The sequence below is a fragment of the Carcharodon carcharias genome, assembly GCF_017639515.1.
Source record: "Carcharodon carcharias isolate sCarCar2 chromosome 27 unlocalized genomic scaffold, sCarCar2.pri SUPER_27_unloc_1, whole genome shotgun sequence".
Lineage (NCBI taxonomy): Eukaryota > Metazoa > Chordata > Chondrichthyes > Lamniformes > Lamnidae > Carcharodon > Carcharodon carcharias.
Window position 1 is genome coordinate 2,039,991 of NW_024470624.1, and position 26,293 is coordinate 2,066,283.

The following is a 26,293-nucleotide window of genomic DNA, read 5'->3' on the forward strand; positions in this document are numbered from 1 at the left end:
GGGGGGGGGCTGGCAAATATTTATAGTTTGAAAGGGAAGAAACATGTTTTATGATAATTAGAATTGTCACTTCTGAGTTTCTATCCTGCACTGACAGTGATGACTTGATAAAATCAATCCTGTTGCATCCATTCATAATCTTGAAGTCCTTTATCAGGTCAACGCTCAGCCTTGCCTTCCCCAGCCTGTTTACTCTATCCTGTAACTTAAACCTTCTCGGTTCTGTTATCATCCTTATGAAATTTTCTTGCACCTTCTTGGCGACCTCTGTCAGTTTTAAAGGGGTGTATAATTAAAATTTAGACTCAGTTTAATTTGGTTGCAGGTGCCTAATTTCTCGATTCCAAATTGACCCTCTAAAATACTTTAGTTCAAAGCAGACTTACCATCAGGCAAGACCGGACTCTGAAATAGCAAGTAATATTTATACTTATTTAAAAGAAAAGGTTTACTTACGAAATACATGGGCAATTTCGCCATCTCAATTGGGCGACCACCCCAGGTAGAAGTGTAAATCTTCCTCAGGTTTCTGAACCAAGAGATTTCTCACAATCCTGCCCCAGGGGTCACTCAGTATCTCCATGAATAGCCCAAGATGGTTCCTGAAACCCACTTTTAACCCTTGAGTTAACATTAACTCATCTCGAATCAGTCCTGTTGTCATTAGATAATTGGTCATTGTTGCTCCTGGGCTAATTTTATTGGATTTAACTCTTTCCATACATTGTTCCATACCTTTTGATCCTGTTATGCCCAGCCTAAAAAAAACTCTAACCAGGCTTCTTTCAGTAAACACAAAAGATTTAATTATTATAAAACAAACTACTTTTTAAAAACAAGCAAATGACCTGGTTAACAAACAACTTGTACTTCAGAAGTGCAACGATTTTCCCCTTTTAAAAAAAGAGATTCGAACCCCCATACACATACACATAAGCACACGCACACAAACCAAAACAGGACAAAACAAACACAGTCCCCTGGAGAGGTTGGAGCATGGGAAACTTTATTTTAAAAGGATAAAATTTGAAGAGATCTCAACGCTGTTGGCCTGACAGAATTCTGGTCACAATAGGTGTAGGTTCCTTCAATATTTTTTGGTGCAACTGTCCTTGATGACTCTTATTTATCACAAAGTTGCAGACTTTCAGAAAACACACAAATTAATCCTGGTGAGTCATTTCTGAGGAAGATTAGGGAAGATGCTCTCTCCCTTTCATGATCTTTATGAAGTCTCGCTGCTCTATCCCTCTTGCAGTCTTCATGAAGCCTTTCTGCGCTCTCTCTCTCATGCTGTTTTTGAAGTCTCTCTGCTATGTCCCTCTTGTGATCTTTATGAAGTCTCACCGATCTCTCCCTCTCATGATCTTTATGAAGTCTCGATGCAAAGGTGGGCCAGAGAGAGGGAAACAGGATCTTTTCTTGCAGCCTGATCCTAAGGCACACACACTCTCTTCGACTGAGGGTTTCAAAGAATACTTCTCTTCGGCCAGGTGTTTTTAGCCAATCAGCAAGAGTCTTTAGCCTGGCAACAGAGGTTCTTTGTTAATTTTGATATACAAAGTATCGCTTCCCTCTCCAGGTGTTCCTGCTGGACATCTCAATTGACCTGTGGTTTCTTTAAATATAGCACATTCACAGCCCTGAATTAATATTGCAGAATTTTAAAAATAACTCAGGAGGGAGAATATCTCCAATTCAATATTTTTCAAATTGTCCAAAAACAGGCTCCTCACAACAAGATCATGAACAGTTTACATCGAGGAAATAAAGAGAAACTGTTTCCACTGACAAAAGGGTTGTTAACCAGAGGACACAGATTGAAGGTGATTGACATAAAAGCCAGAGGGGAAATGAGGCAGATAAACCTTTACACAGTGAGGTGTTGTGATCCGGAATGCACTGCCTGAAAGGCTGGTGGAAGCAGATTCAACAAAAGGAATTGGATAAATACCAGAAGGGGACTAGTTTGCAGGGCACATGGGGAAAGGGCAGGATAGTGGGACTAATTGAGTAGCTCTGTCAGAGAGCCAGCACAGGAAATATTGGCCAAATGGCTTCCTTCTGTCCTGTGAGATTCTGTTATCATAGATAAATAAACATTTGTCTGTAATATGTACAGTGATGTCAATAGTGCCTGGAATTCCCTTTGTGACGTTTCAGAATTTTATCCCTTTCCTTCCAGTTTAGTTTCAGACAAAGAGAACAAAAGCAAATCACTTTCAGTACATTGAGCAGCCCCGATGTCTATTCTCAGCCAGCATTACACAGGGGAAAAGGGCTGGATTCTCAGACCAGCAAGTCAAGGTATCCAAACATTTCTACTTCTAGATTCAAAGGCTAATGATATTCAGGTTGCGATGAATCAAGTGATTATCAGAACTTGACATAATGTTTGGTCTGAAAATTCTGTCTGTAAATCCTCCTCTTCTAATTTCCTGTAAAAGGAATTTACAAAAGTCATCACTGTCAGTACAGGATAGAAATTCAGAACAGACAATTCTAGTTTCTATGGAACATTCTTTCCTAGCTTGTTCCCCAAAAGCTGTAAATCTCCCTCTCCAACACCCTCACTCCATTCTCATTCCATTGCCGAATGGACTCCTTCTGTGCCGTAATGAGTCTATGACTGGAAATATATAATTTAGCTAAAGTACAATATTACAGGACTGGAAATAATAAATGTATTTTATTACAGATCCATAAATAATACACTAGATACCATATAATAACACCAGACATATCTCTGTTGTTACAGCCTCCTTGGAGACCTTAAAAGTAATCTTAAAATAAACAAATTCCCAGACAGCCCCAAGAGAATAAACCGAAGGACGAAGTTTCACTTTTTAAAAACTTTTACTGTAACAATCAAACTAAAATCAACATAAATGAAGCATTCATTAAGAGACAAATAGCATTTGAACAGACAGGATAAATTTGACTTTAAACAGTTCATACAATAAAAACAGGTTCAATAAATCACAAGCATTTCCCCTCTCAGCATATATGGCATTAAATCCAGTTACAGAGTCCCACACCTCTCTGTATTTCCCAGAGGGAGGGGGAAAGAAAGTGTTTCACTCACAGATGTTGGACACAGGAGGGAGTTTTAATCTGTGTGAAGCTAAACATAAAAGCTGTGCTGTTTAAAATCAAACTGCATTGACTGGGAAGAAAATGAAGGGAAGACATTTTGAAAGGCCCCCCCCCCCCCCCCCCCCCACCCCCGCCAAAATCCCCTCCCCTACTCCCTCAGCTGGCAGCCCAGTACACAGGCACAGAGAGCACTGCTGAGCCGAGCTGTCCAGAGCAGGTGCAGTGCAGCTGCCGCCAATGGTCACACTCGATCTCTTTTTGGACCAGCCAGCTGCTGTAGAGAGGAGGGGGGGTAGTTCGCTGAATGGCTTCTCGCTCTGGCCGGAGCCAATAGCCAGTTGCCTGGAAACCTTGACTCGAAGAGGTGAAGGGGGAGGGGGGAACAATGGATGGGGTGAGGCTGGCTAGGAAAGTGGCTTGAGGTCGATGATCAGTCATGATCAAATTGAATGGCAGAGCAGGCTGAATGGGCTGAATGGCCTACTTCTGTTCCTATGTTCCTGACAGCCTTATGGTGAGGGAGAAAACTGGAGCCAATCTATACTTGTTTTAAATTTATTCACAGAATGAAACATTACAGGTATATACCTCCTGACTCCACTCCACTCCATGTCAGTTAAGTGTCTCTTTTTACTCTTTTGAGGAAAACAAAAACAACCAATTAGCACAAAGAATAAATGAACAAATTAACCAAATTGTTTCCCCATGAGAACAAATAAAACAAGAAACAACTGACAAATCAAAAGAAGGTCAAATTAACAAATTGACAAATTAAAGGGGGTGGTCCCTTAAAGGGACACTGTAACTAAAAACAAAAGCATAAAAGAAACTTACAGCCACAAATTACAATGTGATTCGCAAGGTCAATAAGGCACCCGAGTCTCCACGTGCCGGCCTCCAGCGTGGCAGTGGACACTGCGCACTCCCTCTCCAGGGACACCCAGCCGTGAACATATCTGGGGAAGAGGGGCAGACAGTCAGGATGGACGACCCCCTCGACCACCCGCTGCTGGGACCTGTTAATGGCCAGCATGGCCAGGCCCAGGAGCAGGCTTACAAGGAGGTCCTCCTCCCTCCTCACCACCCACCCCCCAACTCCACACCAGGTGCTCAAAGATCTGGAGCATGGGGCTTTTTTTTAATATTCATTCACAGGATGTGGGTGTCACTGGCTGGGCCAGCATTTATTGTCCATCTCTAGTTGCCCATGAAAAGGTGGTGGTGAGCCACCTTCTTGAACTGCTGCAGTCGATGTGGTGTAGATACACCCACAGAGCTGTTAGGGAGGGAGTTCCAGGATTTTGACCCAGCGACAGTGAAGGAACGGCCGATATATTTCCAAGTCAGGATGGTGAGTGACTTGGGGGGATTTCCAGGTGGTGGTGTTCCCATCTATCTGCTGCTCTTGTCCTTCTAGATGGTAGTGGGTGTGGGTTTGGAAGATGCCGTCTAAGGAGCCTTGGTGAGTTCCTGCAGTGCATCTTGTAGATGGTGCACACTGACTGCTACTGTGCGTCGGTGGTGGAGGGAGCGAATGTTTGTGGACGTGGTGCCAGTCAAGCGGGATTGCTTTGTACTGGATGGTGTCCAGCCTCTTCAGTGTTGTAGGAGCTGCACTCATCCAGGTTGAAGTGCAACCAAACATTAAGAAAAAGCCACTTAAGAAAACTGAAAAGAACTGTACTAATCTACTACAACTAACACAGATGTGGTCCATGGGCTCCACAAGGCTGTAAAAAACGCAGGCATCTTGGGAGTCTGTGAACCACCTTAACCTCCGGTTGTCTGGGACTGCTGCATGCAACACCCTCCAGGTCCCCGATGGAAAGGGGAAGGACGCCACGTAGAGAGCCCCCCCCAGCTGGGGACCCCCACCCCAAAACGGTGAGAGAGCACACCAAGGCGTGTCTGTCCGGCGGGCGAAGACAAGGAGGTGAAGGGTGTGCAGCAGCAGCCCAGACAGGAAACCCCTCCGCGCCGAGCTAAAAGGCACGGAGCGCATTTCCACGAGGCAGCTCAGGCTGTGGGGCCCAGGCTCCCGAGGGAGGGTTCGGGGCTTGGGGCCAATGTGGAATTCCGTCCGAGCAGGGGTATGCTCAGATGGGAACCACCGAGCACCTGAGTGTCCTCTAAGCCACGTGTGCTGTTGGGGCTGAACACCACTGTTTGAAGCTGCTGGATGACATCGGCCGCGAGCTGGACACCCACTGATGCGCGATGCACCAGTTCAAAGATCATCCATCCCACTCCTCCCCCACCCAGCAAATAGACGGGGGGAGGGTTTTGGAGAGGGGACACGTAGGCTTACAAAGCTAAAGGATATGGCAGCATTGCAGGGCAGCTATTTGGGTAATGATTCCCAGAGTGTGACAGGAACGGACAGAGTGAACAAACATAAAAAACAGCAGCAAATATGGTCAAAGGGGGGAAAAACGGTAGAGGCAAAATTAATGGCTCTTACGTGCTCGTAGTATTCGGAACAAGATAAATGAATTAACGGCACAAATAGAGGTTAATGTGTATGATCTTATAACCATTGCGGAGACATGGTTACAAGGAGATCAAAGCTGGGAAGTAAATATTCAGGGGTATGTAACTTTTCGAAAGGACAGTGTCCAGTGGCGTACCACAGGGATCTGTGCTCAGTGCCCTATTATTTGTCATTTATACAAACGACATAGATAACTATGTGGGGGATAGAATTAAGTTTGCGGATGACACAAAGATTGGCCGGGTGGTTAACAGTGTGATTGAGTGTCTTGGGCTACAGGAAGATATAGATGGGATGGTCAAATGGGCAGATGAGCGGCAGATGGAATTTAACCCTGAAAAGTGTGAGGTGATACACTTTGGAAGGAGTAATTTGACAAGGAAGTATTCAATGAACGGCATGGCACTAGGAAGTTCTGAGGAACAAAGGGACCTTGGCGTGTGTGGCCAGAGATCTCTGAAGGCAGAGGGGCATGTTAGTGGGGTGATGATAAAGTCAGATGGGACTTGCCTTTATCAATCGAGGCATAGATTACAAAAGTAGGGAGGTCATGTTGGAATTGTATAGAACCTTGGTGAGGCCACAGCTGGTGTATTGCGTGCAGTTCTGGTCGCCACATAATAGGAAGGATGTGGTTACACTGGAGGGGATGCAGAGGAGATTCACCAGGATGTTGCCTGTGATGAAACATTTAAGTTATGAAGAGAGGTTGGATAGACTTGGGTTGTTTTCGTTGGAGCAGAGAAGACTGAAGGTTGACCTGATTGAGGTGTACAAGATTATGAGGGATATGGACAGGGTGGATAGGGAGCAGTTGAAGGGTCAGTCACGAGGGGACATAAGTTCAAGGTGAGACGCAGGAGATTTAAGGGGGATGTGAGGAAAAACTTTTTTATCCAGGGGGCGGTGACAGTCTGGAATGCACTGCCTGGGAGGGTGCTGGAGGCGGGTTGCTTCATATCCTTTAAAAGGTACCTGCATGAGCGCTTGGCACATCATAACATTCAAGGCTACGGGCCAAGTGTTGGTAAATGGGATTAGGTAGGTAGGTCAGGTGTTTCTCACGTGTCGGTACAGACTCGACGGGCTGAAGGGCCTCTTCTGCACTGTGTGATTCTGTGGCAGGCAGGAAGGAAAGGGTGGTGGGGTAGCTTTGTACAAGAGTGAATAAGTAAAAGAGCAAGAAATGATCTTGGATTGGAAGATGTAGAATCCAAAAGGGTGGAGGTAAGAAATAGCAAGGAGAAGACACTGGTGGGATTGGTCTATAGTACCCCTAACAGTAGCTAAACTGTAGAGCAGTGAATAAATCAGGAGATAATGAAGGCATGTAAAAAAGGCAGTACACTAATCATGAGTGACTTTAATCTTCACGTAGATTGGGAAAATCAAATTGGCCGAGGTAGCCATGAGGAAGAATTCCCTCAGGACAGTTTCCTAGAACAATATGTTGTGAATCCAGCCAGGGATCAGGCTATTTTGGATGTGGTAAAGGGTAATAAGGCAGGTTTAATAAATGATCTCAGAGTAAAAGATCCCCTCGGAAACAATGACGATAACATGGTAGAATTTAGCATTCAGTTTGAGAGTAAGAAACTTGGGTCGGAAACAGCTGTGCTAAACTTAAATAAGGGTAATTACAAAGGAATGAGGGCAGAGTTGACTGGAGTGGACTGGGGAAGGAGTTTAGCAGAAAAGATGGTTGGTGAACAATGGCAAAAATTTAAGAAAATAGTTCATGACTCACAACAAAGATATATCCCAGTGAGGAAGAAGGATTCCAGGAAGGGGATAAACCAACCATGGTTAACCAAGGCAGTTCAGGATAGTATCAAATTGAAAGAAAAAACGTACAATGTGGCAAAGATTAGTGGTAAGCCAGAAGATTGAGAAAGTTTTAAAAACCAACAAAAGATTACCAAAAAAAAGGGAGAAAATAAACTTTGAGGGTAAACAAGCAAATAACATAAAGACAGACAGTAAGAGCTTCTTTAAGTATATAATAAGGAAGAGAGAGGGAAAAGTGAACAGAAGCCCCTAAGAAAATGTGGCTGCGGAAATAATAATAGGGAACCAGGAAATGGCAGAGGATTTGAATAAATACTTTGCCTCAGTCTTCACGGTAGAAGACACTAACAGCATTCCAAAAATACTAAATCATCAAGGGGCAAAGCCGGTGGGAGGCGGTGTTGGGGAAGGAAATAAATACAAAAACTATCACCAGAGAAAAAGTACCAGGGGAATAATGGGGTTAAAGACTGATAAGTCCCCTGGATCTAATGGGTTGCATCCTAGGATAGTAAAGGAAGTAGCTACAGAGATAGTGAATGCAGTGGTAGTGATCTTCCAAGAATTCTCAGATTCTGGAAAAGTCCTAAAGGATTCGAAAATTGCCAATTTAACACCCTTATTCAAAATGGGAGGGAGACAAAGAAAAAAGGTAAGTATAGGCCACTTAGCTTAACATCTGTCATTAGGAAAATATTAGAGTCTATTATAAAGGATGTAATAGCAGAGCATTTAGAAATACATTATATAATCAAGCAGAGTCAGCATGGCTTCATGAAGGGGAAATCATGCCTGACAAATTTATTTGAATTCTTTGAAGAGCTAACAAGCAGGATAGATAAAAGGGAGCCAATAGATGTAATATATTTGGATTTCCAAAAGGTATTTGATAAGGTACTGCACATAAGGCTGATTAATAAGATGAAAGCCCATGGTGTTGGCATGGATAGAGGATTGCATAACTAATAAAAGACAGAGAGTTGGGATAAGGGGGGCATTTTCAGGATTGCAACTTGTAACTAGTGGAGCGCCAAAGGGATCAGTGCCACAATTATTTACAACATAAATTAATGAGTTGGATGCGTGATAATGAGTGAATGTACTATTGCCAAGTTTGCGGATGACACAAAAATAGGTGGGAAGGCAAGCGGTGAGGATGACACAAAGAGTCTACAGGTTAAGTGAGTGGGTAAAAACTTGGCAGATTGAATAGAACATGGGAAAATGTGAGGTTATGCATTTTGGCAGGAAGAATAGAGGAGCTGAATATTCTTTAAATGGGGAAAGACTGCAGAAAGCTGCAGCACAGAGGGATTTGGGGGTGCTCATGCATGAATCACAAAAAACTAGCATACAAGTTCAGCAGGTAATAGGGATGGCAAATGGAATGTTGGCCTTTATTTCAAAGGGAATGGAGCATAAAAATAGGGATGTCTTGCTAAAATTATACAAGGCACTCGTCAGACCACACCGAGAATACTGTGAACAGTTTTGGTGCCCTTATCTAAGGAAAGATATACTGGCATTGGAGGCAGTCCAGAGGAGGTTCACTAGGTTGATCCCGGGTATGGAGGGATTTTCTTATGAGGAGGAGTTGAGTAGGTTGGGCCTGTACTCATTGGAGTTTAGACGAATGAGGGGCGACATCATTGAAACATATAAGATTCTTAGGGGGCTTGACATGGTAGATGCTGAGAAGTTGTTTCCCCTTGTGGGAGAGTCTAGGACCAGAGGGCATAATCTCAGAGGAAGGGGCGCTCATTAAGTCAGAGATGAGGAGGAATTTCTTCTCTCAGAGGGTAGTCAAACTGTGGAATTCTTTACCGCAGAGGGCTGTAGAGGCTGGGTCATTAACTATATTCAAGTCTGAGATAGACAGATTTTTAATCAGTAAGGGAATGAAGGGTTATGGGGAAAAGGCAGGAAAGTGGTGTTGAGGATTATCAAATCAGCCGTGATCTCACTGAATGGGGGAGCAGACTCGATGGGCCAAATGGCCTACTTCTGCTCCTATGTCTTATGGTCCCCGACTAGTGTGGCTTTATATTCTTTTGATTAAACAAATTAAACTAAATTAACAAATCAGGAACAAAGTGAAAAGCAGCCCCTTAAAGGATACTGCAAAAAGAAAAACTAATCTTAAAGGAAACTTACAGCCTCAAATTAAAATGTGATTCGAGAGGTCAGTAAAGCACCCCAGTCCCCACTGTGCCCAACGGGCACGGAAGGCCTCAATGGTGCTGGCGTACACCACGTCTCCCTCTCCAGGGACACCTGGCCGCGAATGTAGCCGTGGAAAAGGGGCAGACAGGCCAGACGACCCCCTCAATCGCCCACTGCCTGGGCCTGTTGATGGCCAATTTGGCCAGGCCCAGCAGCATGATTATGAGGAGGTCCTCCTCCCTCCTCACCCCACTCCACACCGCGCGAGTGTCGCTTTATATGTGTTCAAGTAAGCATCTAATCAGTGCCCTCCACCCGTATATGCTAAACCTCCATTCGTACAATTAACAACCACAGTCTGAACATAAGGTTCTCTAATCGGGGTGACTGCCACAGTGTCTCAGTAGGTTGGATGACTCTGTGAATCCCTTTCCACACTCACAGCAGGTGAACGGCCTCTCTCCTCCATGTGTACTTGCCTGTGCTTCTGCAACCTGGATGAATCTGCGAATCCCTTCCCAAACTCAGAGCAGGTGAATGGCCTCTCACCAGTGTGAACTCGCTCATGTCTCCCGAGGCTGGAGAAATCCCTGAAACCCTTCCCACACTTGAAGCAGGTAAAAGGCCTTTCTCAACTGTGAACACGCTGGTGTGTCAGCAGATTTGTTGACCGAATAAATCGTTTTCCACACACGGAGCAGGGGAATGGTCTCTCTCCGGTGTGAACCACCTGGTGTCGCAAGCCGGGTTGATAACTGAATGAATCCTTTCCCGCACAAGGAACAGGTGAATGGTCTCTCCCCAGTGTGAACTCTCTCATGCGCCAGCAGATTGGATGAATCACTGAATCCCTTCCCACACTCAGAGCAGGTGAACGGCCTCTCCCCAGTATGAACTCGCTGATGTGTCTGGAGGTGAGATGGCCAAGTGAATCCCTTCCCACACTCAGAACAGGTGAATGGCATCTTCCTGGCGTGTATTCACTGGTGTTTCCACAGGTTGGATGAAAGAGTGAATCCCTTCCCACACACAGAGCAGGTGAATGGTCTTTCCCCGGTGTGAACTCGCTGGTGTGTCAGCAGACTGGATGATCTAGTAAATCCCTTCCCACATTCAGAGCAGGTGAATGGCCTTTCCCTGGTGTGAACTCGCTGGTGTGTCAGCAGACTGGATGATCTAGTAAATCCCTTCCCACATTCAGAGCAGGTGAACGGCCTTTCCCCGGTGTGAACTCGCTGGTGTTCAGCAGACTGGATGATCTAGTAAATCCCTTGCCACACTCAGAGCAGGTGAATGGCCTCCCTCCAGTGTGAACTGCCTAGTGTCACAGCGGGGTTGATAACTGAGTGAATCCCTTCCCACAAATGGAGCAGGTGAGTGGCCCCTCCCCGGTATGAACCTGCTCGTGTGCCAGCAAGTTGGATGACTGAGCGAATCCCTTCCGACACTCAGAGCAGGTGAATGGCCTCTCCCCGGTGTGAGTGCGTTGATGTGTTTCCAGCTCAGACAGGGCTTTGAATTCCTTCCCACACTCCCCACATTTCCAGGGTTTCTCCATGGTGCACGTGTCTTTGTGTCTCTTTAGGTTTTACAATCAAATGAAGCCTTATCCACACAGAACATGTGCATGGTCTCTCCTCACTTTGGATAGCGATGTTTTTTCAGGCGGTGTAACTGGTTAAAGCTGTTTCCACAGTCAGTGCACTGGAAACACTCTCACTCGAGTGTCACAGCATCTTTAAGAGAGAGAGAGACCCGGGCCAACATTTCCAGAGTCTGCACCCTCCCTGGATTCACTTCCTTTCCCTTCAGTTCCTGCAAATCAACAATTTGCCCCCAAAATGAGAAAAGAAATGGAAAGGGGGAAACATTGATTTACTCACAGATGTTGCCCAGAGGAGGAAGTTTTAGTCTGAAGCTCATTGTCCAACTTCCGCGTTGTGACGTCCACAACGGAACCCTGCCCGAATCAGCCAATAGGAATCAGTCTGCTCCGCGGTGACGTTCTCGGGTTCCAGTCTGAAGGCCAGGCTCGCGGACACGGGAGCCCCGCCCCCACACATTGCTCCCCCTTCCCCTCCTCGAGCCAAGGTTTCCAGGTAACCGGCTGACGGCTCCGGCCAGAGCGAGAAGCCGCTCGGAGAACTCGGGAGAGGGGAAGCTGCGCATGTGCGGGGGAGAGCCCACCCCCCCCCCCCCTTACCGGCATGTTGAGGGATTGACCAATGGGAAGAGTTGGAGGACTGGAAGACTCTGGTCCTCCAGCCAATCAGAGCGCGAGCTTTGTGTGAATGAAGATTGAGCTTCACACAGACTAAAACTTCCTCCTGTGTCCAACATCTGTGAGAAAAACACTTTCTTTTCTCCCCCTTTCCATTTCTTTTCTCATTCTGGGGGGAAATTGTTGACTTGAAGGAACCGAAGGGAAAGGAAGTGAATCAATTGAAAGGAGAATCAGCATTTGTTTTGAAAGTGCTTCTGATTTTTATAGACCTCAAGATGATCAATGTTGGGTCCCTGGTATCTGCCCGGGTTGGGGGGTGGGGGTGGGGGAAGGGGCACCAGACCTGGCCTCAGTGCCACAGGAGGCAAAGCTGGGCTTCCCACCCCTCACAGTGATCCCTGGGCTGGGAGGGAGCCTGGGGTCGTATTCATCAAGAATGTGCCCCCCTCACGTCGGTCCCGGAGGGTCATTCGGCAAATGGTGGAGCCAACGTGCAGCCAGTGCCAGGGTTTGAAGGGTGGACACTGATAGGCTGTTTCCCCCTGGCTGGGGAATCTAGAACCCAGGGGCACAGTCTCAGGATAAGGGGCCGATCATTTCAGACTGAGATGAGGAGAAACTTATTCACTCAGAGGCTTGTGAATCTTTGGAATTATCTTCTCCATCTGGTTCACCAATGCCTTTCAACGAAGGAAATCTGCCGCCATTACCTGGTCTGACCTACATGTGAATCTGGACCCACAGTGATGTGGTTGACCCTTAACTCCCCTCAGAAATTGCCGAGCAAGACACTCAGTTGGACCAAACCGCGACAGAAAAGTCGCACCTGATGGACTGCAGAGGCTCACAAGGTGGCTCAGTCCCAACTTCTCAAGGGCAACTAAGGAGGGGCCTTGCCAGTCACTCCTACATTACATGAAATGATAATAAAAATCGCAGCATGTTGTGGGTGCCCAGTCGCTGAGTATATTCAAGAGAGAGAATGATAGGTTTTTGAATATTATAGGATGAACGGATTTGGGGACAGTGCAGGTCAGACATGATCATACTGAATGACATAATAGGCTTGAGGGGCTGAATGGCCTCCTCCTGCTCCTATTTCTTATGTTCTGATGTTACCAGGATTATCAGGAGTGATTGGGAATAATTAACACGTTGAGTAATCAATGAGGACAGAAGGAGGGAGGGAAGTGAGTGTGGGTGGGTGGGTGGGTGGGAAGGATTTACAGATGAGATGGGCGAACAGTTGAATCCAATCAAGGATTATCTGTTCTGAATTTCTATTCTGTACTCACAGTGATGTCTTATGTAAACTCCTTTTACAGGACATTAGAAGGGGAGGATTTACAGACAGAAATTTCAAATGAAACATGACATCAGGATCTGATAGAATCACTCGATTCATCGGGACTTGAATATCATCGGCCTTTGAATCTAGAAGGAGAAATGTTTGTCTGTTCTGCCTCCTTCAAAAGATTTTAAACATAAGTGTCACTGAAAAAGCACCGAAACACACACATCCGAGTGAGAATGTTTCCAGTGCACTGACTGTGGAAAGAGCTTTAACCAGTTACACAGACTGAAAAACATCACACCATTCGCAGCAGAGAGAGGCCTCTCATGCATTCGCTGTGAGGACGAGGCATGAACTGATCGTCGAATCTGGAGAGACACAAGGATACTCACACCATGGAGAAATCGTGGAAATGTGGGGACTGTGGGAAGGGATTCAAAGTCCCATGTGAGCTGGAAACTCACACCACATTCACACCGGGGAGAGGCCATTCACCTGCTCTGGGTGTGGGAAAGGATTCACTAATTCATCCAACCTCCTGACACACCAGCGAGTTCACAATGGGGAGAGACTGTTCGCCTGCTCTGAGTGTGGGAAGGGATTCAGTGATTCATCCACCCTACGAACACACCAGCGAGTTCACACTGGGGAAAAGCCATTCACCTGCTCTGAGTGTGGAAAGGGATTCACTCAGTTATCCAACCTGCGGAAGCACCAGCGAATTCACACCGGGGAGAGGCTGTACACCTGCTCTGAGTGTGGGAAGGGATTCAGTGATTTATCCAACCTGCTGGCGCATGAGCGAGTTCACACTGGGGAGAGGCCGTTCACCTGCCCTGTGTGTGGGAACAGGTTCACTCAGTCATGCCACCTGCTGAGACACCAGTGAGTTCACAAGTGATTCCAGGGGTTGGATTCTGCTGTTATTGCTGCTGTTAATCACATCCAGGACTGAACCATGTTCATTCTGACAGTTGGTGAAGTGGGAGGGTCGGAGGGTTTCTTTCTGCCGGATTGGCCGGTCTCACAACTTTGCTTCCAGTGGCTGATTCTCTTTGAGCCTGGGAGTGCACATTTCCACTGAAATGATCCACAAAAGCTGATGAAAGACATTTATTTTATCCTGGATGGTAAATAGTGTTTTTCCTACCACTACAGGTAGATTTCAAATAAATACATCTGTGAGAAATGAGACATTGAATGAATGATACTTTTCAGCACAGGTATAGAATTCTTACAGAATTTGTTGTGTTACATAACTCTGAATTTAAAAAACACATAAATTGTCTCTAGAAACAGGCTCAGGGGTGATGAGATGATAGTGTAGTGGTAATGTCACTGGATCCGGAGGCCCAGCCTAATGCTCTGGTGACATGGGTCCAAATCCCACTGTGGCCTATTATGTGAATTTGATTAATTATATTTGGAATATAAAACTAGTCTCAGTCATGGTGACCATGAAAGTATCATTGATTGTTGTAAAAACCCATCTGGTTCACTAATGTCCTTTAGGGAAGGAAATCTGCCGTCCTTATGTGGTCTGGTCTGTCTGTGACGACAGAGCCACAACAATGTGGTTGACCTTTTACTGCCCTCTGTAATACTGTGTCCAGGAGGTATTAGGACTGAACAACAAATGCTGTCAGCAACACCCATATCCCATGAAGGAATTTTTGACAAGTCTCTGGAAATGTCGAGGTCACTTATTTCTCGTTTCCATGTCAACGTTCCTCAGTGGATAGGACAGCGTCTTGTTGCCTCTTCTCTGTAACAAGTGCCTGGGAAGAGCTAACAAATGGCCCTCAGCAGGAGATAAACTCAAAGTGTTGCTGAAAAGAGAGACATGTCAAAGCTTTTCGTCTGGCACTCAGCAACATTTGAGCAGCAGCTGAAGCTTGCTGTTTCACGCTGCTGCTATGCAGTAGCAACACGAGTGGTATTTGCCACTAACAGGATGCTGTCGCCAAGCCAAAAAGGCATTCTGCCTATCAGACAAATGTATAATGAGGGACATGAATTTTAGTGCCAGTGTGATGCTAGTGTTAGGAAATAGAGATAGTTTAAGGAAATTATATTTGTATTTGTGGGTGTTAGGAATGAGTTTTAGCTTTAATGTTTAAGTTTGATTTGTATTTCTGTATCTGCATGTTAATAAAGGTCAAATTGAGGTTTAGCTTCACTCTAAAAGGTGCCTGTTTTTCATGAGTTTTATGACTCCTAAAGAGAAGTTAAGCAAACAAAAGAGTCGAAAAAACAGTGCTTCTGCCTAGCAACAGGGCCCAAAGAGACAGGTCCCTCCCACAGCTTCCAGTGCGAGTAAGTGAGTCACACTGCAAGACCAGCTGATAATCTTAAATTGATTGTCAGTGTAATTCTTAGCACAATCAGGATTGCTTAGCAAGTGCTGTCCAATCACAATCACATCTCATGTTAGACGCTATGTTTTGAGTTTTGCGAGCATGGGCTGATTGGGTCCAGTCAGTATTTTACCTGTTGTGAACAGCTGAAGGAACATCCTGTTTGATACGACCCGCCCGTTGGGACATATGACCTACATACCTGGCATCACACTGGCACTGAAATTCATATACCAGTCGCTCACTTGTGTGACAGGCGGAATGTCTTTTTGCCTTGACAGCAGTATCCTGTTAGTGGGAAATACCACTCAAGTAGCTCCTGAATAGTTCTGTCCTACCAAATGACTATTTGCTCCTATTTCCTTTTTCTACATGGAGGTCACAACTGTTAACAGTACATCCAGTGGAGTCTAACTATGGAACAAATCAGGTGAAGCATAACTTCCCTGCTTTTCAAATCTTTCCTTTTCAAAATGAACACTTTTATGGACACCTCACTCACTGAAACTAATAACGAAAACCCCAGGATAAATGACATGTTTTTGACAGACAAATGTTGAAGTTTTGGTTTCGCGCCACAAGTTTCAACTTCCCATTTGAGCCTCCAGCACCTTTCTGTCTCCCTATTGCTTGTGTCAATGACAGCCAAGCGAGGGAGCTGAGGGCTGAATTTAGCTCAGAATAATGGGGCCTGCATCCCAGTTGGGAAACGGCCATGGGCATCGCACTGATAGAGAGACAGGAAGGTGCTGGAGGACTGACTGGGAAATGGGCCTCCAACCAATCAGGACATGGGACGGGGTGACTGGAGCTGATGGTGACCCGGCTCCTGGGGTTCAGTGCCCGTGTCCAAAGTGGGGAGTCACGGGAACAGGGTACAGAGGAGCTGAAGAGAAACCATTTGGGTCCAGAACATTGTGCACATTCTTTTACTCTGGTTGTCTTTGATCCTCAAGTAATTTTCTGTTTTTAACCATGTTCTGTTTCATTAATAGACTTTTATCAGTAAAAATATTTGATTTTTCTGGACTTTTCATGATTAGATTTCTGCACTTTAGGGAAAGTGGGTGAGAGGGGTTGGCAGGCTCTTTAACAGAAAGTGAGACCCTCTAAGGTAATTGGCAAAGGAGCCAGAGGGGGAGATGAGATTTTATTTTTGACACAGTGATGTTAGAAAATGGGGTTCAGGGAGTCAATTCACCCTTTATCACCTTTCCCAAACTCTGAAATGATTCACAGTGATAACCCTTAATGGTGAGAGTGGTTAGATTTTATTCAGTATAAATAAGACCTGACACAGGCTCATGTCTGAGCAGTAGTATCAAAGTGCAGCAGCATTACCATTACACTCTGGGTAGAAGCACCATCTCCACGTAAATGCTCCCTGGTCTGCCCCAGATGCCATGGCACCAGTCAATGCAATATGTAAAACCTCTACAAATCTCTGTGCTCGGGGAATCCCTTCTGATACTTTTTTACATCACAAAGTCTAATGGAGACTGATTTAACCCAATCATTGCTGAGCTAACATTTGAACGGACCAATTACAAAACCTGTCATTGAACCATCTGTACCCGCCCAAGCCACATCAAAACTCTCAAACAATTGGCTTCCCATGCTCCGTCCCCGGTACAGGGAGTCAGCATTCCCATGCCAAGCAGTGAAAACATGGTGGCCTTGACACCCAGGTGTCATCTAGGATTCAAGGCACTCTTGTTTTCTCTTTCCTCTGGGAGCTGTTCATCTCCCTGTTCCCACATAGCAAGTTGTCTGTTCTCAGCTCTGCCAGATTTCTCCTGAAGTTTGGTCCCTTTTGCACCTTTCAGGTCAATAAAACATTTGGTCAATGAAGACCCAAACCACAATTTCCCATCTTGTCACCTGTCAACCGTCCTCACCCAGAGGAATCACAACAGGAATAAAAACAGGAGAAGTGTAACAATCAAATTAAAAATCAATGCACAGCCTCTCATAGTTTTTAATTCAGTGTTCACTAATTAGCAAGAAAACCTGAAGTAGGGGGCTCCCCAGGATTCTTACAGTCCACACCTTGAGGGGGAGGAGAACTCTCTCTCCGACCCCTCACTCAATTTCACTCCGTTATTTTCCAGTTCTGTTCTGGCCCCGCCTGGGGTTACGTGAACTCAATCTTTTCTTCTCCTGAAGGAGCGCCGTGAGTTCTAGGTTATTAGTACATAAGGACATATGCTTCAAGCAACAGATCAAGCATGGATGTAAAACATTCTCCAGCTCTCCCCTTACCCCTGTCCAACTTGTGGACAGTTGTCACTCAGGATTATTTCTCCCAAGCCCCTAATTGACCCAATCCAAATGTTTATCTCTGTCACTTCAATTTTACTCATTTTGTGACGATGACCAGTATGTTTCATTCCATACTGATTATCTTAAAGTCAATTTCTCTCTGGATTGTGTGTCAATACTTTGATAATGTCAAAACATTGTCTCATTTTCCTGGTCACATTAACCATTTCATGTCATGTTGTTTGTCAAGTAGCTGGGTATGTTTGGGACCCGTTTCTCGGTCCACTTCACCATGAATTTACGCATCGTATTGTCTTCACATGTAACAAATCACATCTGCAGACTCACACCGGTATCCCAATGTCAGGCCACATATTTTGAGGTGTGCTTATCAAAAGATCAAAGTGAGTGTCTGTCTTTGCTTATCGTCCTGATATTTGGCCCCTTTTACATCTTTCGGATCAATAAAACATTTGGTCAATGAAGACCCAAACCACAATTTCCCATCCTGTCACCTGTCAACCATCCTCACCCAGAGAGTAATCACAACAGGAATAAAAACAGGAGAAGTGTAACAATCAAATTAAAAATAAATGCACAGCCAGTCATAGTTTTTAATTTAGTGTTCACTAATTAGCAAGAAAACCTGATGTAGGGGGTCCCCCAGGATTCTTACAGTCCACATCTTGAGGGGGAGGAGAACTCTCCCTCCGACACCTCACTCAATTTCACTCCGTTATTTTCCAGTTCTGTTCTGGCCCCACCTGGGGTAACATCAACTCGGTCTTTTCTTCTCCTGAAGGAGCGCCGTGAGTTCTAGGTTATTAGTACATAAGGACATATGTTTCAAGCAACAGATCAAGCATGGATGTAAAAGATTCTCCAGCTCTGTCCTTACCCCTGTCCAACTTGTGGACAGTTCTCACTCAGTATTATTTCTCCCAAGTCCTTAATTGACCCAATCCAAATGTTTATCACTGTTAGTTGAATTTTAGTCACTTTTTGAACATGACCACTGTGTTTAATTCTATACTGATTGTTTTAAAGTCAGTTTCCCGCTGGAGTATGTGTCATTGCTTTGATGATGTCAGAATATAATCTCATTCTCATTACATTAACCATTTCATGTCATGTTGTTTGTCAAGTAGCTGTGTGTGTTTGAGATCCGTTCCTCAGTCCACTTCACCATGAATTTACGCGTCCTATTGTCTTCACATGTAACAAATCACATCTGCACACTCACACCGGTATCCCAATATCAGGCCACAAATTCTGAACTTTCAAGTGTGCTTATCAAAGTGAGTGTCTGTCTTTGCTTATCTCCCCCTGTTATGGTCCGATATTTCAGGTGGTGGCCAGGCTGTCAATTGTGGTTTTCTTTAAAACAAAATTCATTGGTAAGGATGTAAATATCTCCCAGAGAGATCTGTCAACTTATTCATCTCATCTGCACCTCCCTGACTTTCACTAGAATGTAGGTGGATACCAGATTGATACATTCCACTGATCACCCGGGTGAGTTACTCCAATTCCTTTACTGTCCAATACAATATATTCATCATATCTTTAAAACAGAAATCAAACATTCCCAACTGATTTAAAGCGTTAACATATTTTGTTTGCTCTTTATTGTGGGCGTCAGGCTGGGGTTGTTCTCCTTGGCGCAAAGGAGGTTGAGGGGAGATTTGATAGAGGTGTACAAGATTATGACAGGTTTAGATAAGGTGGACAAAGAAAAGCTGCTCCCATTTGCTGGTGGTACAAGGAGGAGAGGGACAGAGTTAAGGTTTTGGGCAGGAGATGCAGGGGGGATGTGAGGAGGAATATTTTCACACAGCGAGTGGTAATGACCTGGAACTTACTGCCCATGAGGGGGGTGGAAGCAGACACTATTAACAGTTTAAAAAAGCAATTGGATGGTCACTTGAAAGAATATGGACTTGATGGGCTGAATGGTCTCCTTGCGTGTCCTAATGACTCCATGATCCAAAGAGAGAAATTTCAGCTGCTCCAGTCTCTCCAACTAACTGAAGTCCCTCATTCCTGGTGCCATTCTCATAGACCTCCTCTGCACCCTCTCTAAGAGCTTCACATCTTTCCAAATGCGTGGAGCCCAGATATAGGGTTCCATACTCGAGGGATAGAATTGAAAAGCTGGGAGGTTATGTTCAACTTGTTTCAAACCATGGTTAGACTACACTGGGAGTACTGTCAACATTTGTGATGTCCATTTAGAAAAAGGAAATAGAGGCACTGGAGAAGGAGCAACAGAGATTCACTAGAATAATATCAGAACTGAGAGCATTTAACCCTTAGGAAAGGCTGGGGCTGCTTTCCTCTAGAAAAGGGAAGACTGAAGGGCGACCTGATGGAAGACTTTAAGATGATGAAGGGGTTCAATAATCCAATTGGGATTTCATGAGAAACTTCTTTACCCAGCAGGTGGTGAGAATGTGAAACTCGCTACCACAGCAAGTGGTTGAGGTGAATAGTATGAATATATTTAAGGGGAAGCTAGATACATAAATGAGGGAGAAAGGAATAGAAGGATATGCTGATGGGGGGAGATGAAGAGGGGTGGGTGGAGGCTCATGTGGAGCATAAATACTGACAGAGACCAATTGAGCCGACTGGCCTGGCCCTGTGCTGTAGACGCAATGGAACAGAGACAAATATATTTATTTTAGATCTACCTGTAGTGGTCGGAAAAACACTATTTCCTCTCCAGGATAAAACAAATGTCCTTCATAAGCTTTTGTGGATCGTTTCAGTGGAAATGTGCACTCCCAGGCTCAAAGAACATCAGTCCAGTGGAAGCAAAGTCGTCAGACTGGCCAGTCCAGCAGAAAGAAACCCTCCGACCCTCCCAGTTCACCAACTGTCAGAATGAACATGGTTCAGTCCTGGATGTGATTAACACCAGCAATAACTGCAGAATCCAACCCCTCGAATCACTTGTGAACTCACTGGTGCTTCCTCAAGCTGGATGAGTCAGGGAGTCCCTTTCCACACTCAGAACAGGTGAATGACCTCTCCCCCGTGCAAACTCGCTGATGTGTCCACAGGTGGGATGACCTTTTAAACCTCTTGCACAGTGAGAACAGGTGAACGGTCTCTCCTCAGTGTGAATCCGCTGGTGGACCATGAGATGCAGAGAGTTTTTAAAGCCACCACCACAATCAGTGCATTCAAAAGGTCTTTCATTGGTGTGAGTGCTCTGGTGTCTCAGCAGGCTGGATGACTGAGTGAATCCCTTCCCACAGGCAGAACAGGTGAATGGCCTCTCCTCAGTGTGAATGCACTGGTGAAACATCAGGTCTGCAGGGCTTTTAAAGCCACTCCCACACTCATAGAATTGCAAGGGTTTCTCATTGGTGTGACTGCCCTGGTGTCTCAGCAGGTTGGATGACTGAATGAATCCCTTCCCACACACAGAGCAGGTGAACGGTCTTTCCCCAGTATGAACTTGCTGGTGATTTTGCAGAATGACTAACTGAGTGAATCCCTTCCCACACTTGGAGCAGGTGAATGGTTTCTCCCCGGTGTGACTGCGTTGATGAATTTCCAGCTCACATGGGGATCTGAATCCCTTCCCACAGTCTCCACATTTCCATGGTTTCACCATGGTGCGGGTGTCCTTGTGTCTCTCCAGATTCGATGATCAATTGAAGTGTCATTCACTCATGAGAACACACTTAAAATGTCTCCCCACTGTGAATGGTGCGATGTTTTTTTCAGGCTGTGTAACTGGTTAAAGCTCTTTCCACAGTCAGTGCACTGGAAACACTCTCACTCGGGTGTGCGCTTCTCAGTGCTTTTCCAGTCACACTCGTGTTTAAAATGTTTTGACACAGAGAGAACAAACATTTCTCCTTCTAGTTTCAACGACCAATGATGCTCTGTCAGACCTCAATATGATGTTTATTTGGAGATTTCTTTCTAGCAAGTCCTCCCCTTCCAATATCCTGTAAAAGGAGTTGGCAAAAGTCATCACTGTCAGTACAGGATAGAAATTCAGTATGGACAATTTGTGTTTCTATGGAACATTCTTTCCTCTCTCATTCCTCAGAAGCTGTAAATCTCTGTACCACATGCTCTCCCTCTATTCTCACTCTGCTGTACCGAATATACATCCTCCCAATTTATGTGGTTTTCTCCTAGAACTCACTGCCATGGATTATGGTGGGAGCGGAGACAATCAGTTATCTCAAAATAAAATTGGATGGACACTTGCAGGGAATGGGACTGACTGGATCATTCTGAGTTGGCATGGACTCAAGTTGCGCTGTACGGACCATGACTGGAAAAATATAACATAGTGATCTACTGTATTAGAGTAGAATCAATTATAAATGTACTTTGTTACAGAACCATCAATATTCTATCTAATATGTACCATATAACAACACTAGACATATCTCTGTCTAGTGTTTAATTTACTGTTCCCTTAAATGTCAGCCATCTCCTGGGGAAACCACCCCTTTAATTGTGAACATTAGGAAAGAGACCATCCTTTTAGCCAGACAAATAAATGTGTCAATCTGAGGGAGCAAAGGATGACAATATCTTTAAGAGAGAGAGACCTGCGCCAACCTTTCCAGAGTCTGCACCCTCCCTGGATTCACTTCCTTTCCCTTCAGTTCCTGCAAGTCAACAATTTCGCCCCAAAATGAGAAGAAATGGAAAGGGGGAGAAAAGAAAGTGTTTTACTCACAGATGTTGGACACAGGAGGAAGTTTTAGTCTGTGTGAAGCTCAATCTTCATTCACACAAAGTCCGTGCTGTGATTGGCTGGAGGACCAGATTCCTTCCGGTCCTGCAATTCTTCCCATTGGTCAATCCCTCAGGATGAATGGAAGGGGGATGGGCGCTGCCTGCACATGCGCAGCTTAACCACTCATTGCACACGCGCAGCTTCTCCTCTCCCTCGGACTTGCGCAGTCCCGGGGCGTCCGCCCACGTGGCAGATAGAGCGGTTTCCCCAGTGCGGGGGATTGTGGGAGCTGCGGCCGCCATTATTCATCCGGAGCCCAGTCTCCAAACTCCTGGGACTGGGATGGGAAGTGGGGGTGGGGGGCGCAGTGACCTCATCCTGACACAAAGTTCATGTAGGTAGAATATAAAAGCAGGGATGTGCTGCTGAGGCTTTATAAGGCTCTGGTCAGACCACATTTGGAATATTGTGAGCAATTTTGGGCCCTGTATTTCAGGAATGATGTGCTGGCCCTGGAGAGGGTCCAGAGGAGGTTCACGAGAATAATCCCAGGAATGAAAGGCTTAACATATGAGGAACATTTGAGGACTCTGGGTCTATACTCAATGGAGTTTAGAAGGATGAGGGGGGATCTGATTGAAACTTACAGAATACTGAGAGGAAAACAACAAAAACAGAATTACCTGGAAAAACTCAGCAGATCTGGCAGCATCGGCAGAGAAGAGTTGATGTTTCGAAACGTCAACTCTTTTCTTCTCCGCCGATGCTGCCAGACCTGCTGAGTTTTTCCAGGTAATTCTGTTTTTGTTTTGGATTTCCAGCATCCGCAGTTTTTTGTTTTTATCTCTGAGAATACTGAGAGGCCTGGATAGAGTGGACATGGGGAAGATGTTACCATTAGTAGGAGAGACTAGGACCCGAGGGCACAGCCTCAAAGTAAAGGGAAGACCTTTTAGAACAGAGATGAGGAGAAACTTCTTTAAGCAGAGAGTGGTGAATCTATGGAATTTATTGCCACAGAAGGCTGTGGAGGCCAGGTTATTGAGTGTATTTAAGACTGAGATAGATAGGTTCTTGATTGGTAAGGGGATCAAAGGTTACAGGGAGAAGGCGGGAGAATGGGGTTGAGAAACTTATCAGCCATGATTGAATGGCGGAGCAGACTCAATGGGCCGAATGGTCTAATTTCTGCTCCCATGTCTTATGGTCTTATGTGCTTAGTCACTGGATTTATCTGTGACGCCCCCTTAGCAAAACAGTTTGTTAACTTCAGGTGTAAAGATTTAGACACCTGGGTGACATATTGAGGAGGGCAATAAGTGAGTGTGAAACTGAACCTTCAGGGGAGGAGAATTGTGGAGAAGCAGGAGGAGGATAGTAGGATGAATTAGTGTTAAATTTAATAGGGAGAAGGGGTTGTATTGGGGGTGGCAGATATTTATAATTTGAAAGGGGAAGAAACATGATTTTTTGATAATTAGAATTGTCATTACTGAGTTTCTATCCTGTACTGACAGTGATGACTTGATAACATCAAACCTGTTGCACCTATTCATAACCTGGAGGTCCTTTCTCAGGTCAACCCTCAGCCTTGACTTCCGCAGCCTGTTCACTCTACCCTGTAACTTAAATACTCTTAGTTCTGATATCAGCCCTGTGAATCTTTCTTGCATCTCCTCGATGTTCTCTATAGGCGTGTATAATTAAAATTTAGGGTTAGTTTAATTTGGTTGCAGGCACCTAATTTCTTAGTTCCAAATTGACCCTCTAAAATACTTTAGTTCAAAGGAGACTTAACCATCAGGTGAGGCCAGACTCTAAAATAGCAAATAACATTGATATTTATTTAAAAGAAAAAGGTTTACTTACAAAATACACGAGCGACTTTCCTCACCTCAATTGGACGACCACCGCAGGGATGAGTGTGAATCTTCCACAGGCTCCTGAACCAACAGTGATTTCCCACAATCCTGCCCTCAGGGGTTACTCAGTACCTCCAAGAATAACATCCAACTCACAAACCCAAGGTGGTTCTTAAAACCCACTTTTAACCCTTGAATTAACATTACTACATCTCGAATCAGGCCAGTTGTCATCAGACAATTGGTATTGTTGTTCCTGAGTTAATTTTATTGGACTGAATCATTTCCATACATGGTTCCATGGAGCAGAACAATTGGGCTGTTCAGGATCTTTCTTTTTATCTGAGTTTAGACAATGTTACGGAGCGAGATGGGAGGATTGTACAGTGAATTCTAGCCCCACTACCTCACAGACCATAACAATAGTTTAAATGTTTAATTCATCCACAAAACAGGCCAATTGTTACCCTTTGCTACTGTTATTCCCAGCCTAAAAAAACTCTAACAAGGCTTTTGTCAGTCAGCCCAAAAAGTTGAATTATTATAAAACAAACTACTTTTTTAAAACAAGTAAATGAACTGGTTAACATACAACTTGCAATTTAGAAGTGCAACGATTTCCCCTTATAAAAAAAACCATATTTTTGAACCCCCCCGCCCCCCTACACACACACACACACACACATATACACACATACGCACACACACACACATACACACACACACACACGCACACACATACACACACACACACATACACATACAAACACAAAACAGGACAAAACAAACACAGTCCCCTGCAGAGGCTGGAGTATGGCAGAGTTTCTTTAAAAAGGATCACAACGATGTTGATCTAACTGAATTCTGGTCACAATAGTTATAGAGGTTCCTCCAGACGGATTTTTTGGTGAAACTGTCCTTGATGACTCTTATTTATCACAATGTTGCAAACTTCCAAAAAACACAGATAAATTATCCTGATGAGATGTTTCTGAGGAAGGTTTAACACAAAGGTGGGGCAGAGAGAAGGGAGGAGAGTCTTTTCTTCCAGCCTGCTTCGAAGGCACACAAACAATCTAACTGAGTGTTTTAAAGGACTAAGATGTTCAAAGAATACTTCTCTTAGGCCAGGGGTTTTTAGCCAATCAACAAAAGTCTTCAGCCTGGCAACAGTGGTTCTTTGTTAATTTTGATACACAAAGCATCTCTTCCCTCTCCAGGTGTTCCCGCTGGGTAGCTTAATTCACCCGTGATTTATTGACGAATAGCACATTCACAGCCCTGAATTAATATTGCAGACTTCTAATTCAATGTTCTTCAAATTATCCAAAAACGGGCTCCTCACAACAAGATCATAAATGGTTTACATCGAGGACATAAAGAGAAACTGTTTCCACTGACAAAAGGGTTGTTAACCAGAGGACACAGATTGAAGGTGATTGACATTAAAGCCAGAGAAGAAATGAGGAAGATAAATCTTTACATAATGAGGTGTTGTGATCCGGAATGCAGTGCCTGAAAGGCTTGTGGAAGCAGATTCAACAAAGGGAATTGGATAAATCCTGGATGGGTATTAGTTTGCAGGGCTCATGGGGAAAGGGCAGGATAGTGGGACTAATTGAGTGGCTCTTTTAAAGAGCCAGTACAGACACAATGGGCTCAATGGGCCCCTTCTGTGCTGAGAGAGTCTCTGAACACAGATAAATAAATGTGTTTCTGTAATACGTACAGTGATGTCAATAATGTCTGGAATTCCCCTTTTCACATTTCAGAATTTTATCCCTTTCCTTCCAGTTTGATTTTGAAGAACAAAAGCAAATCACTTTCAGTACATTGAGCAGCCCTGATGTCTATTCTCAGCCAGCATTACACAGGGGGAAAAGGGCTGGATTCTCAGACCAGCAAGTCAAGGCCCCCTCTTTGAATGGCCAAATCCCACAATGGATTCCGTGGCCTCTGAAGGGAAGCAGCCTCGGTCCACACTGGGAATTCCTGCCCCCCTGTCGGCTGGCTCATGCTCCTGATGTACATGGTGTTGTGAG

At 44.8% G+C, this 26,293-nt stretch overlaps 2 protein-coding genes and 1 pseudogene across 2 annotated transcripts in view; 2 read left to right on the top strand and 1 right to left on the bottom strand.

Moving 5' to 3' along the window:
- The window catches only part of LOC121273598 (zinc finger protein 84-like), a 30,554-nt gene extending 16,609 nt beyond the window's left edge, over window positions 1–13,945 (top strand). The window contains exon 3 of the mRNA XM_041180752.1: window positions 13,527–13,945. Coding sequence (XP_041036686.1) covers window positions 13,527–13,945 — 419 coding nt within the window. The remainder of the gene's footprint in view (window positions 1–13,526) is intronic.
- LOC121273703 (zinc finger protein 229-like) overlaps window positions 1–26,293 on the top strand; it is a 1,112,939-nt gene that overhangs the window by 753,860 nt on the left and 332,786 nt on the right. The gene's annotated exons all lie outside the window — the stretch shown is intronic.
- On the bottom strand, window positions 994–11,601 carry LOC121273736 (annotated as a pseudogene).